This window comes from Molothrus aeneus, chromosome 1, assembly GCF_037042795.1.
Source record: "Molothrus aeneus isolate 106 chromosome 1, BPBGC_Maene_1.0, whole genome shotgun sequence".
NCBI classification, from domain to species: domain Eukaryota; kingdom Metazoa; phylum Chordata; class Aves; order Passeriformes; family Icteridae; genus Molothrus; species Molothrus aeneus.
In genome coordinates, this window is record NC_089646.1 from 47,656,043 (window position 1) to 47,669,322 (window position 13,280).

Here is a 13,280-nt window from a genome sequence, read left to right on the forward strand (position 1 = left end):
AGAAGATCAAGCTTTATTTCAGGCTCTTCTGTTGGCATTTGGAGATGTGCAAAATTGTGCTGCTTTTCTTTATTTTAAAACTAATTTCTGAAAGGTTTCATGTTCGCAGTGGTATGACTTTTGGAAAGGAAGAGCTAGCCTAACTAAAAGGAGCCTCTTGGAGTGGCTTTCAGTCTGTCAGGACAGAGATGATGCTTTTTTGGGAGTATGACTTCATGTACCATCTGAGCAGAATTTACCAGTCTGTGTAAAACCATGGAATAAAATAATGCAGGAGTGCAGATGCAAGAATGAACACAGAAAGTGGCAATGTTCGGCATTTTTCTGTAGGATTCACTGAATTTACTTGGGCTATTTTAATTCTTTCATCTTGGTTTTTTCCCTCCTTGCCATGATAATGTCTGTCTTTACTTCAGAGGCACATTGGAAGCTGCCCTATGCCTTTCTTTTGTGTGTGCTAAGAGCTTTGTCTGTTGCCTTCTCTGTCTGCACATCAGAGAGTTCTGGAATGTGCATTTTCCTCCAGTGTCATTTCATGATCTCTCAGGGAAATGCCACTCACAGCACCAGCCTCTTCTACTTCAGTGGGGTGATGGGCGCAGTGGAATAGGTGGCATCTGTAATGACATCATAATGACAGCTGCCAGCTCACTCTTGATCTGTAGGTTGGTGCATCAAATTCAGTACACAATCTTTGCTTCAGTAATGAAGAACTAAATCCATCTTAAAATTAAAATGGAGACTTCTGCAACTTATTGGGCAGGGACAAACAGGTTGAGTCTGTCTTTTAAAGGTTTTTGGATATAGCTGGATCTAGACTGAAGTCTTCCCTTAGTGTCTGATCCTTACACAACTGTGCTGTGAGGCAGCCAAAGGATGAAACAGTTAAACTGGCAAAACTGCTTCTGTTGTGGTAGCTTATTCTGCTGCACTGACTCAGAACAGTTTGCCAGTAAGGCTTAGGGGAGCATAGGAACTCTGCTAGTAAGACACATTATTATAGTTATGTTAATACTTTCCTTCTGCTAACACACATGTTGTTTGAGTAAGGAAAGGCTGTGGGAGTAATTTGTTGTTGGAATGAACGTAGACGAGTGACATTTTACCTCTGTGTAAAGCACAGATTTTGGCTGACATCTCAACAAAAGCTTACTTCTTCTTGCAGTTGAAAATGGTGAACACTGTGACTTCACAATTCTGAGGAACATGTTGATAAGGTGAGTAACTGATAGGTAACATTAAGTTTTCTGGTATATCTGTGAGATTGGAAAGTCATATATGGGAGAAAAAGGAATTTGAGATTGTGAGTTCATATGAATTCTCATATTTTTTTAATTGTAAACAGTTACCGTACATTTTATGATAACTTGTTTAACCACATACTTAGCAAGCAGTGGTGTTGGTAGTGAATTTTTTGTGATTACTTTTTCTGTTACTTGTTACTAGTCCAGAGGAGCCTGAGTTTTCTCTTAGTGCTGATGTGTATGTAGTTGTAGGCATTTTCTAAAAACTTTAGCACTGAAAACCTACAACAAACAAAGCCTGTGCTTTGTTAGGTTAGGTGCTGAGTCCTGTGCTCCCAGCAGTCCACTAGGTGACATCTGCTGTAAAAACTGTTAGTCTGATTCCTAAGCTTTGCTTTTCTCCTGGCTGACAATGGAAAATTATGAAAAGAAGTGAATTCTTTCAGCTTAGTCTTGAATTTAACATTTAGCTTTTGTAGAATTAAAAGATAGAAACTAGGAAGTTTTGGCTTGTTGCTTCTTGCCTGACATGCTTTTTCTCACCTACTGCAGTAGTAATATACACTTTTCTTATCTGCCTATCAAATACCTGCAAGTTTATCCACAGAGCTCAAACTTTCCAAAGACTGGTCCTGTAAGTTAGTGTTTGGGATATTGCAAGCTTCAGATAGTTTGGTGCAAAATAAGCTGGTATATCTGTGCCTCTGCTGTCTTGAGAGCTTCAATTTAAATGGTAGAGCAAAAACTTTGTGGGAAATGGGACATTAATGGAGGGGTATAATTTAATTCAAGTCAATCTGCAAAATGAACAGGGACTGATTTTTCAGATAGTATTTTGTATTTGTGCACTAAGCTGATAAATTACACTTATTGACAGAACTCATATGCAGGACCTGAAGGATGTTACTAACAATGTACACTATGAGAACTACAGAAGCAGAAAACTGGCAGCTGTTACATACAACGGTGTTGACAACAACAAAAATAAAGGGCAGCTAACAAAGTAAGTTCCTGTTAAGGCTGAATTGCACTTTAATCATTTTACTTTCTTTTTTTTTTGGTTGGCTGATTTTGTGAATGTGTGGTGGTGTTTTGGGTTTCCTAGGGAGGGGTGCTGGTGGGTTTGTATGTATATATAGCCTTCAGTCAGTTCTCTTTAGTGTGTCTGAAAAGAGACAGCCTCTTGTTTACTTGTAATTTGGGATTTTTTTCCCTCTTTCACTAAGATTGACACTAGTTTCACTGAACATGCTAAATAGTAGATTCAGTTTTGAAGAGAACTGTTACATTTACTCAGAGTTTTATTTCACTGATACTGCAAAGTTCTTGTGCATTAGTTTCTATTTTGGTTTATATGTTACTTGTGGAATTTTTGGTTCTTCTGTGTGAATGATCAATACGATTGTGTCAGGGATGTTTTTGAGAAGAATGGGTTAATATTTATTTAGAAACTCTGAAAAAGCAGACCTGCTACTGTCATCTTTGAAATGCTGCTCTGGCAATTCATATGGCTGCTCATCATGGCAGGGGAATTATTGCAACATCATTATCTTTTGTGAGAAGGGAGTTGCAATGCAGTGTTTGGGGGCTTTTGTAGCTGTTTTTTCAAACTCATTTTTATTACCTCTGACAAGAAGTTATTTGCCAACCAGATGAAGTTAGTCAAAGATTTAAAAGTAGGCTCTACTGTATACTGAATTGCTATTTGAGAATAACTACACTCAAATGTTCTGCTCTGCGTGTAGTAACTGCATCAACAGTAATTAGTGATGAAATAATTATTAATGAATGGTGCTCTTATTTTGTACTATATTTAAGTACATATTTCTCAATCAAAATATAGGGTACTGTTCTTTTCAGCTAATGGTATGCAAAGTTACAGCTGTTCTTCCTGAAAAAGATCCTTGAAAATAGTTGGAAATACCTGCTATTTGCATCCATATGACAGCTACAAAGCCATTTTTCACTAAAGAAATGTTTATTCTACACTCTCTTAATGCTTTAAAAATTGTGAGGGAATGATTTAAGTGGACATGATTTAGTTTCATCTAGTGTGAGTCTACATGAGACTTCCCTGCATGGCACTGACAAAAAATGTAATAGTTTATGTCAGTTATAGCAACTGTTCAGAAGTGTACTTGCACTTAAGTAGCATTTCTAATGAGGTCAAGTCTTAAATACTAGTTTTCAAATATATGTGTCCATCACACTGTGGTTTCTTCTCACTGTCATGTTTCTGCTATCATGTTATTCCTGACTCGTAGCTCAAGGCTTCTGAGTGCACATAGCAAGTATGTCAGATGAACATGTAGTAATAAGAGTGCAGAAGAGAAAATTCTGCATTTTCTCCAGGACTTCTAACTTGCTATTACTGTGCTTTTTACTGTATTATTATTTGCTATTACTGTACTGAAAAGTGAAACTTTTTCCCCCCCCATTGTTATTTGGGATATCAAAGGAAGTTGTTAACATTTTCCTGGGTGTGTTGGTAAATACTGGGGTTTCTTATATACCTTTCAAAATCTTAGTATGTTTTTCTTAAATTTTGGAAAATCTGAACTTTAGTGACAGTACTTTTACCATTTTTGTTTTGTGCCTGCTTAGATTTGTGTTAGTCTCCACCTACAAACTCAGTCTGTTACCTCATCCATGTAAGAAGACTGGTTATTCTGCATTCTTAAAAATAACAACAGAGTCACTATTTAAAATTATTTTTTGTTCCCATATTGCAGACACAATAAGATGTTAGTTTATACAAAAATACATCTATGAGTAGGTTTCAAAACGCATTGTGACCTTCATTCACCCCTCCACCCCACTCAGTTTCTGATAGCATTCCTGATACTTCTTTTTGAGCCAGAACCTACATACACTACCAGGGTCTGGAGTTACTTTGCTTTCTGAAGCATGCTCACTTTGCCTCTCCTGTCACTTCACATCACTGTGCTGTCCCACCTGACTATTTCCAGGTGAATGTGCCTTCTGGAACTATTTTCTCCTTTAGAAATCTGTTGCTTGGAGCACTGCAGTACTGCAGCTCAGAGATGAATAAATACAATTGGTGCTCTTTGCTATCAGGGTTTTTTTGTTCAAGAGAATGAGTAAATAATTGCAGTTTGATTTAGCCATCTGAAAGATGGCAAAGTCTATTGCAAACTTATAAAGACTATTTTGAACATTTTGTAAGAGTTTGTTCCCCAGAACACAGGGTGACGTAATAAGTAAATACATGAAATTCTTGAATGCCTGTGCTGGTTATGAAGCAGCTGATGCTGTTTTTCTGTTTTTACCTTAACCATATGTTGAGTTGCAGTTTTTTGGGTGTTTTTTTATGCTTTAACATGCATTTTTGACTTCAGTGTATTTTTGTAGCTTTTGGTTTTTTAATCTAGTATAGTTGAAGCAGCATAGAAGGAATCTTCCTAATAACCATGTGCCTCCTGGAAACTGAGGGGGAGGAACAGATATTAACAGTTTATCTGTGCCTCCCCTTAGGAATTTTATGCTTGCCTGCTGGCCTTTTGAAAGAAGTGTCTGTGTCTCAAATTGGGGCAATATTGATTCTTGCATGGGAGACAGATCCTGTATCTGTGTGAGAATGGAGACGTGCTCTGATGCTGTCTGGTGGTATTAAAGCATATGGTTAAACACAGAAACACCCCCTGGCTCTGGAAACTCCTAAGCTGCTGGTTTTTGAGAGACTGGGGGGGCAGACATACCAGGAGACATGCAGTGGTGCTTGTACTTTTCTAAAAGTATCTCCTGCTGGCAGCTGTTGGAGCTGTTGGACTGACCTTTTGTAGCTTTAAAACAGCTGTATTTTTATGATCCTAGCAGATCTCAGTTTTTCATGCAGCTGTTGACATATTTCTTTAGACAAAAATGCTCATGTGAAAACAAATAGAAGTATGTGCTACAAGTTTTAATAATACTGTGCAGATTAATTGAAGCATTTTTCTGTCCAGTTAATAATCGTAACTCTGATTTGGTGAAACTTGCCTGTTCTGTAAGTAACCTGTTAACTTAGGAGCAATCCAAAGCAAGTATTTTCCATGGTTATGGAGGGGTTTTTTTGTATTTTAGATTTAGTCTGATTTGTCAAATTTTCAATATCATCCTAACCATTAAAAAAATAAAAATGTCAAGGTAGTCTTCAGATATGTAGATAACTTATCTCTAAATCATGTGGTAATTGTTTCACATGTGTACTATGTGACATGTGGGAAAATTTGCTCTGAAATTGCGATGATGTAATTAGGGAAATCTTTTTGGTTTGCTGTATGAAGCTGCTATCTTTAGTGAATTTAAAAGTAAAATTTTTATTGCAAGTCATATTGTACGTTGTAAAGATGGGTCTTATCCAGGGTAACAAAATGCACAGTGCTCGAGTCCCTGTGACTGCTCTTGCCTGTACTCTTGGCGGGTTCTGTGAAACAGCCCCAATGCCCTGGAGCCCATGTGAGAGGATGGTGAGATCAGAGCCTGTTTTCAGCCCCTTTTCCGCTGAGCCGGGGCGCGCTGGCTGCAGCATCCCGGTGCCCGGGGGAGGTGACGCTGCAGCCGCTGAGACCCCTGGTGGCCATGGGAGCCAAGTGCTCTTCCTGCAGTGTCAGAACATTCCCGGCTGTTCCATACACGGCTCTCTGCTAGCTGACAAATTCTAACCGAGGAGAATAAGCCTCCAGGTGGCATTGGTTTCCGAAAACTTGTATGGAGCAAGTGGTGGTTGGTGTCACTAAAATATTTTAAATCTTTTTAAAAGCATAGATGTTGTAGGAAAATTGTTCCTGAAAGCATCTGCGCATCAAACCTGCGTTAATATTGACATGATGTAGTGATCAACTAACTGAATTTGAAATAAATATAACAAGCTTTAGCTAACAATTTCTTCCTTTTAGTATGAAAAATTTGCTTTTGGGGGAGCACATAATTAGCTTTAGGAATCTAATAATATTGAATTTACTTTTTTAAATTATTGCTTTTTGGTTTTGTGGTTTTATTTAAGCATGCTAAGCTAAGCCTCTGTATTTTTTGTTTTTTAGATTTGACACAGTTGAAGGCATGTAAGTGGTGATTTAAATTTTTCCAAAAAACTTAAGACAAAAATTCTATAAACACAAAAAAGATTTCACTGTTTGATGTTTCAAATTTAAAACAGTTTCCTGGTATCCTGCTCTTGGCATTGTTTTTTCCACTAGCAGTTCATTTGGTTTTTTTTCCTAAATCTGTGCTACTGTAAATTTTAGGCATTTAGAAATGTTTACAGTGACAAATACCACTGTAAAAACCAATCCTCTTTAGAAACCTTTTGGCTAAGATTCAAGTCAAATTTGGTCAAATTTCAAAAATTAGTAGAAGTGCAAAATTATGGAATTCCCCCAGTTTCTATCCATGGCTGAATCATCTTTATATAGATGCTTATAAAGAATTAGTCGAATTTTTATCCTTACCTGTAAATTTACAATTCTTCATTGAATTGGGCATTTAGTAACTTTAATAATTTCTGACCATGATTTTATCTCATTACCTGCTTGCAGAGATTCTACTTTGCACATATCTAGAATAATTTTTAATTTTTGCAGAATAACTTAGAGGACTGTTATTAGACCACATGTCCTCTGAAATCAGTTAAATGTTTTACATCTTTGTTTAGTGATTTGTGGGGTTTTTTTCCCTTCAGCTCTTTTTTTTGTGTGTGTGTGTTTGTGTCTGATTTTTTGTTTGTTTGTTTTTGTTTAAATCCCTTGTATCATTTTGTCCTAAAATACAGAGTGATGTGCTTTTACCCATGTCACATACTTAGGACCTAATAAAACCAGTTGTGACCTATGTTGTAAAGCTCTCAGCTGTAAATGCTCATTTGTCAGTTAATCAAATTTTCTGTGCAGACTGATTTTTATCACTTTCTCAAATACAGCTTGCATGGCATCCCCATTGGATTTACTAAGTTTTCAATCAAAGAACAGTTCTGCACCCCTTTCAAGTTAAAACTGAAGCAATGATTCCTCAGTATTTATTCTACTTTGTAGATAAACTTTTGAAGAGCAGATGCATTTGAGAACTTTACATCTCTAGAAGAAAATAGTATAGTTTTGACAGCTGCTTAGCTTCCACAAGTACTGCTACTCACCTTTTCTTTAATTTCTTTAGTATTTTCTGCATTATTTTACCTCACCTGTGTTTAACCATTAATTTTTTCCTTGTAAAAGATTGCTAGCACTTGGCCTTTTGAAGGACTAAAGTAAAAATTAAACTGAAGATCAATTTCAGTTATGTATATTATACAGTATTTTACTCACAAGTCCAAGCATTGCAGCTATCAATTCAGATTCAGTTTAATATATAGATTAGATGTCATCTGCTGATTGTAACAATTCCAAATATAATCAGTTCATTTTCTCCAACGCAATAGTTTAAATTTTGGCCTTTTAAGCCATAGATACTCAAAACTGAAATAAGAGGCCAGTGATTTGGTTTGATTGCTCTTTGTGGAACAGCAGAGTCTTAACAAAACTCTGTAGCAATCATCACTAGATCTCAATCATCCTGTTTTATTATATGTTTTCAGTGAAACTTACTATTTAAAACCCATATCACCATAACATGGATAGCAGGCTTATACAGCTTTAAAAATTCAGAACAATCCAGGAAAGTATACCATAAAGTATATGGAAAAAATAAAAATAACGTACATTAATTTTGTACATTACATTTATTAATAGCTTTCTAAAGGAAAACTTTCCAACTAACACTTTGAAATATTGATGTTCAGTTGCCCAGACCTTTTTTTCAAATCTGATCTCTCTTTAAAACTATGGCCAGAGCATTCAACACAGTTGCAGTGTTGTCTCTTGGGCTCACCTGGGGACAATGAAGATTTAGAGAGAAAATAGAACTTTAGTCTGTAGTGCTCCTAATTTTCTTATTATGTCCATTAATTTTTTTATATATTTGAATTATGGGGAAGAAAAAGATGGCTGAAGATCACTTGGAAGATGCTAATTTTCTTTTTCATGTTTTAACATTTCCTCTCTTCCCATGACCAGGTGGTTCTACATATAGAAAGTCAAGAGTTTCTGTTAACTTAAATGTAGTATAAATCAATTGTGGAGGAGGAAAAGATATTGCATAAAGTATCTTTTTGAGTAAAGCTTATCTAAACAGTTAATATAATGATGTAAATTGAATTTAAGCTAGCGTGCCTACAGCAGTGTGTTTATGTTACTGCTTCAGCATTTTTATCTTGCTTTTTCCAGATGTCCTAATGTAACAGACAGGGAAAAAAGTTCTTACTAGCTAACTGTTTCTTCTGGATTTATGGCAGGAGCCCGTTGGCACAGATGGAGGAGGAAAGGAGGGAGCATGTAGCCAAAATGAAGAAAATGGAAATGGAAATGGAACAGGTGTTTGAGATGAAAGTCAAAGAAAAAGTTCAGAAACTGAAGGACTCTGAAGCTGAGGTAACCGAAATGTTTTAAACACCAATATAACTTGAGGCTGAACAAGTGTAGAGATGGGACTTTTTTGCCAAGATTTTGCAACATAATTGATTCCATAGTTGGTTTATATGTGTAAAGACAACACTGTTGTTCTTCCTCAGCTTGTTGCCTTTGCTGAAATGGTATAAATCTAAACTTAAAATGGAATTTAATGTTCACATGCATTCTATTTTTATTTTCAGTCATAGCATGTTAAAATACTCCTTAACTTCCTTACCCTCTTCTTCTCCCTTTTCTTTGGAATATTTTGTGCTTATTCTTCCATGTGATTTAAAAAGTTCTTCTTCTTTTATGTTCTCTTTTTGAACATAAAAGTTCAAAAGACTTTTATGGCTTACATAAGCTCATGCAATAATGATCATTTGTTGTGTTTATTGAAAAAGCATTTCAGGAATTGGAGACAATGCCTCTAGGGATCTCACCTAAATGGGAATTACTAGACTAAGGAAGAGTCAGGGATTTGTTTTCGTCAGTGTTCTGGTACCATTCAAACAAATTTTATGGATACCTAACTCTAATTTCTGTCATCTCCAGGTGAAGTCCTCACAGTGAAACCAGTTTTTTACAGGCTTCAAGGGGCTCTGAAAATGATCTTTTTAAGGGACTATTAGAACTTCTGAAGTAAAAGTAAAAAATTAAGTAATTTTTTAAGTTTTGGGAAAGCAGTTTCTCACAAGAAGCCTAATAGAGAAGTTCAGAACTGTCAAAGCTCCTTAAGAAAGTTTGTCTCCAAATTTGAGGAAAAATGAGGAAACTTGGAAGGGTAATTGAAATGCTGGGCAGCCTAGGCTCTGTAAGGTGCCAAGGCATACTGGATCAAAGGAAAAAAATTAATCTAGATTTTTTTTTTTTTTTGAGAACTGACTGGATAGGGATATGAATAGTAAGTAGTAAGATATGCCAGTCAGCATTTTGATGATTTTAAAGCTATATGTTCTATCTGGATCATGGTTTTTGTAGCCACTTGATTTATCCTTTTTTCAATTTCTGTCTTGAATCTTTTTGAACCCTTTAATACTTCTGGTGTCCATATTTTCCTTGTTATGTGAAGTACAAAAATACTTCTGGTTTTCATGTACTATCTCATGACTTTTTGACTGAGTGTATCCTGTGATACCAGTCTGTTATGTTCATTACAATTCATTCTTCTTTTTTCTTCACCATTCATGGCTTTGTAAACTTCTGTTGTATTTATGTAAATGTAGAAAAGTAAGCAACAGACGGTGCCATGTAAAAATGTGTAAAAGGAAATAGATTTTCAAGAGCTGTGTAAAACAGGGTTATGCAAGAGAGTAAGGAAAGAGGGAGTTTTATATCACTTTCTCTGAAGTGTAGACATCAGGTCGAGGGAGGGGACTCTACTTCGCTGTGGGGAGACCTCACCTGCAGGGCTGCATCAGCTCTGGGGTCCCAGCACAGGAAGGACATGGAACTGTTGAAGTGAGTGCAGAGGAGGCCACCAAGACAATTAGAGGGATGGAGCAGCTCTTGCATGAGTGAAGGCCAAGAGAATTGAGATTGTTCAGCCTGGAAAAGAGGAGGCTTCATGGTGGCCTAATTGTGGCCTTCCAGTATTGAAGGGACCCAACAAGAAAGATGGAGAGGGACTATTTGCAGGGGTGTGGAGTGACAGGACAACGGGAATGGCTCTAAATGGAAAGAAAGTAGGTTTAGATCAGATATTAGGAGAAAGTTCTTTATTATAAGAGTGATGAGGTACTGGACAGGTTGTCCAGAGAAGTTGTGGGAACCCCAACCCTGGACGTGTTCAAGGCTAGGCTGGATAGGACCAAGCCAGGTCTCTGCCCCTTGGCAGGAGGGATGGAATTAAATTATCTTTAAGGTCCTTTCCAACCCAAACCATTCTATGACTTAACTCAATTCAAAAAAGCACTATACCACATGAAAGGAATCATGTCTCCTGACAAGTATTACCATCCTTACATACAACACATTTGATTATCAGTCTGTCCCATCAACTTGCAGGAGAGAATTCTTATTCTCTTTTGGAATGTAGACAATTCACTTTCTCAATATTACTAATTCATTTAATTAGTGAATAAATTAATCCAATTTATATTTTTTCCAAATAGATCCACAATATAGTTATATCCTATAGTGCACTATAGTTTCATCCTATAGTGCTATAGGATGAAATCAATATTTTGGGGCTTTTTTCCCCCCACAGAAAGTCAAAGATGTTGCTCTTTTATGCATTAGTGATACTCAAATGCTCTCCAATTTGCTGCTTAGTGTTTGTGTCAAATACCAAAGTATTTTTTAATTTCCTTTTATTTGCCAAACGTAGCTGCTTACAAATTCTGTTTGTAAACTGGGTAGCATTTGGGGCATTTTCTGTTAACTGTAAAATGAAGCTGGGGGATTAATAACCTTTTGGTTTCTGTTACTGGCAGTATTTATCACCTTATCACCTGAGCTACTTTCTCTGAAGAAAAATACAACACATAATTTTGTTGCATTAGTAAGTTTAGTTACTGATGTTTGTTAGTACAGTTCCAAAAGCTGCTGTGTTTTCTGCACCTACTGACTCTGTTCATAATCTTCTACAGCTGCAGCGACGCCATGAGCAGATGAAAAAGAATTTGGAGGCACAACACAAAGAATTGGAGGAAAAGCGTCGTCAGTTTGAGGATGAGAAAGCGAACTGGGAGGCTCAACAACGTATTTTGGAACAACAGAACTCTTCCAGGTAAATTGGAGTCTTGTTCTGCAGTTCGTGGTAAAACTTCTGTAGCTTTCTGAGACAGTAATGGTCCATCCATGGTTGTTGACCACTATGGAGATGTCACTTAAAAGCCAAGAAAAATCTTGAACTGCTTTTAGTTATAAATTACCATATTTCAGCAATAGTGGGAAAATTATTAGCTTCTAAAGCAGGTTTTAGCCTGCAAAAACCTGATACCACACATAAATGTATCTGTGTTAAAAAAAAAAAAGTTTATATTGATAGATTGCAACAAGACTTCTGAGGGATGAAGAATTAAAGTTCTGAGAATTAAAATGTTTAATTCCCCCAGTCCTTGGGAGTAGAAATCTGGTGATAACTGCACTGCTTGATTCACACAGTACAAGTACTGTGTACTCAGTTTCATCCATTGTGTTGTAACCAGTAAAAGCTTTATTAAAATGCCTGTTTTTAAAAGATATATATTTTTTTTTTAATCAGAACATGTATGCATTATTTAACAAACCTTTTTTTTAATGTCATTTTAGAACCTTGGAAAAGAATAAGAAGAAAGGGAAGATATTTTAAATGCATCATTTTGACCACCAGTTATGTATTAGTTGCCAATATGCCAGCCTGGACATCAGTGTTTGTTGGATCCGTTTGACCAATTTTGCACCAGTCGTATCCATAGTAATGGATTTAACAGCATGACAAATTTTTGTTAATTTTGATGGAGAATGAGATGCCTTGAATTGTCTAGGGTGTTGTGTACTTGGAAAAATAACAGCTCTAAGTACCTTTGTTCAGTCTTTTTTTTAAAACAGGTGTCATTTTAATGCAAAAGAAAACATTTTACTGTTGTACAATCATGTTCTGGTGGTTTAACGGTTTACAGGATATCAAAAAATGCAGGACTCTAGACGGTTTTTAGTGAGGATAAATTGCCATAATATGATGCAAACAATGCTTCTCTATTATTATAATAAAAAATCCATTCAGTGCAGCATATACAATAATGTAATTTAGTCTAACACAGTTGACCCTATTTTTGACACTTCCATTGTTTAAAAGGACACATGGAAAAACAAAAGTTGTAAGCTTACAGTGCACCTAAGCTTTTTATAACAACCCTTTTATGTTTTGGATTCTTTAAATATATGCTATTCTCATTTAGTAACTTCTTTAGCCAGAAGGATCTCATTACTGCTTCATTTTTTGTAATAACATTTAATTTAGATATTTTTCCATATATTGTCCCTCCTAAATAGAATATAGCTTCTTTCATATGGTAGGAACCAGTGAGTAAAACTTTCCTTTAACTCCCTTTTTACATTTTATGGTAAGTAGCAGGAAAACGCATTTATAGGTCATTTCTAGGCAAAATTGTGGAGTTAACTACCAACCTGTTTCTACCTGTGTGCAGTCTTTCTTTATTTTACTAGAAATGGGAATATGGCCTCGAGAAAAACATCACCATTTTGCATTTAGCTGTATTCATATACTGCATTTCTGTATTTTTGTTTGTATTGTAAAAAGTTACATAATAAACAATGTTGTGATGTAACACGTTGCTGTGTCAGGAATTGTAATGGAGTTGAACAGCTGAGTACGTCTCTGGAAATGTGTGAACTTTCTCTCTGATTGACCTGTGCCTTTTATTTCACCTGAGGAATCAGTTTAGGATGTAGAAGACCCCATTTTCCATGGCCATGCTCTGTTGGCTAAACAAGGATCTTTCTGTCGTGCCCAGGAGAGGGCACCAAGTGCCTGCACGCCCTGTGCTGTGTCCCACCAGCTCCCCTTCTGGCAGTCCTGCTTTTCCTGCTGCTCTTACTGCCTTCTGCAAGC

At 36.4% G+C, this 13,280-nt stretch overlaps 1 protein-coding gene across 2 annotated transcripts in view; it reads left to right on the forward strand.

Annotated features, from left to right (window-relative positions):
• The window catches only part of SEPTIN7 (septin 7), a 61,103-nt gene extending 48,107 nt beyond the window's left edge, over positions 1-12,996 (forward strand). The window contains exons 8-13 of one of the 2 annotated variants that reach the window (XM_066556550.1): positions 1,166-1,217; positions 2,122-2,247; positions 6,287-6,307; positions 8,569-8,704; positions 11,314-11,453; positions 11,978-12,996. In XM_066556550.1, the coding sequence (XP_066412647.1) occupies positions 1,166-1,217; positions 2,122-2,247; positions 6,287-6,307; positions 8,569-8,704; positions 11,314-11,453; positions 11,978-12,017 (515 nt within the window). In that variant the 3' untranslated portion in view covers positions 12,018-12,996. The remainder of the gene's footprint in view (positions 1-1,165; positions 1,218-2,121; positions 2,248-6,286; positions 6,308-8,568; positions 8,705-11,313; positions 11,454-11,977) is intronic. The other variant, XM_066556559.1, reaches the window with a different exon arrangement.
• Positions 12,997-13,280: the final 284 nt, after the last annotated feature.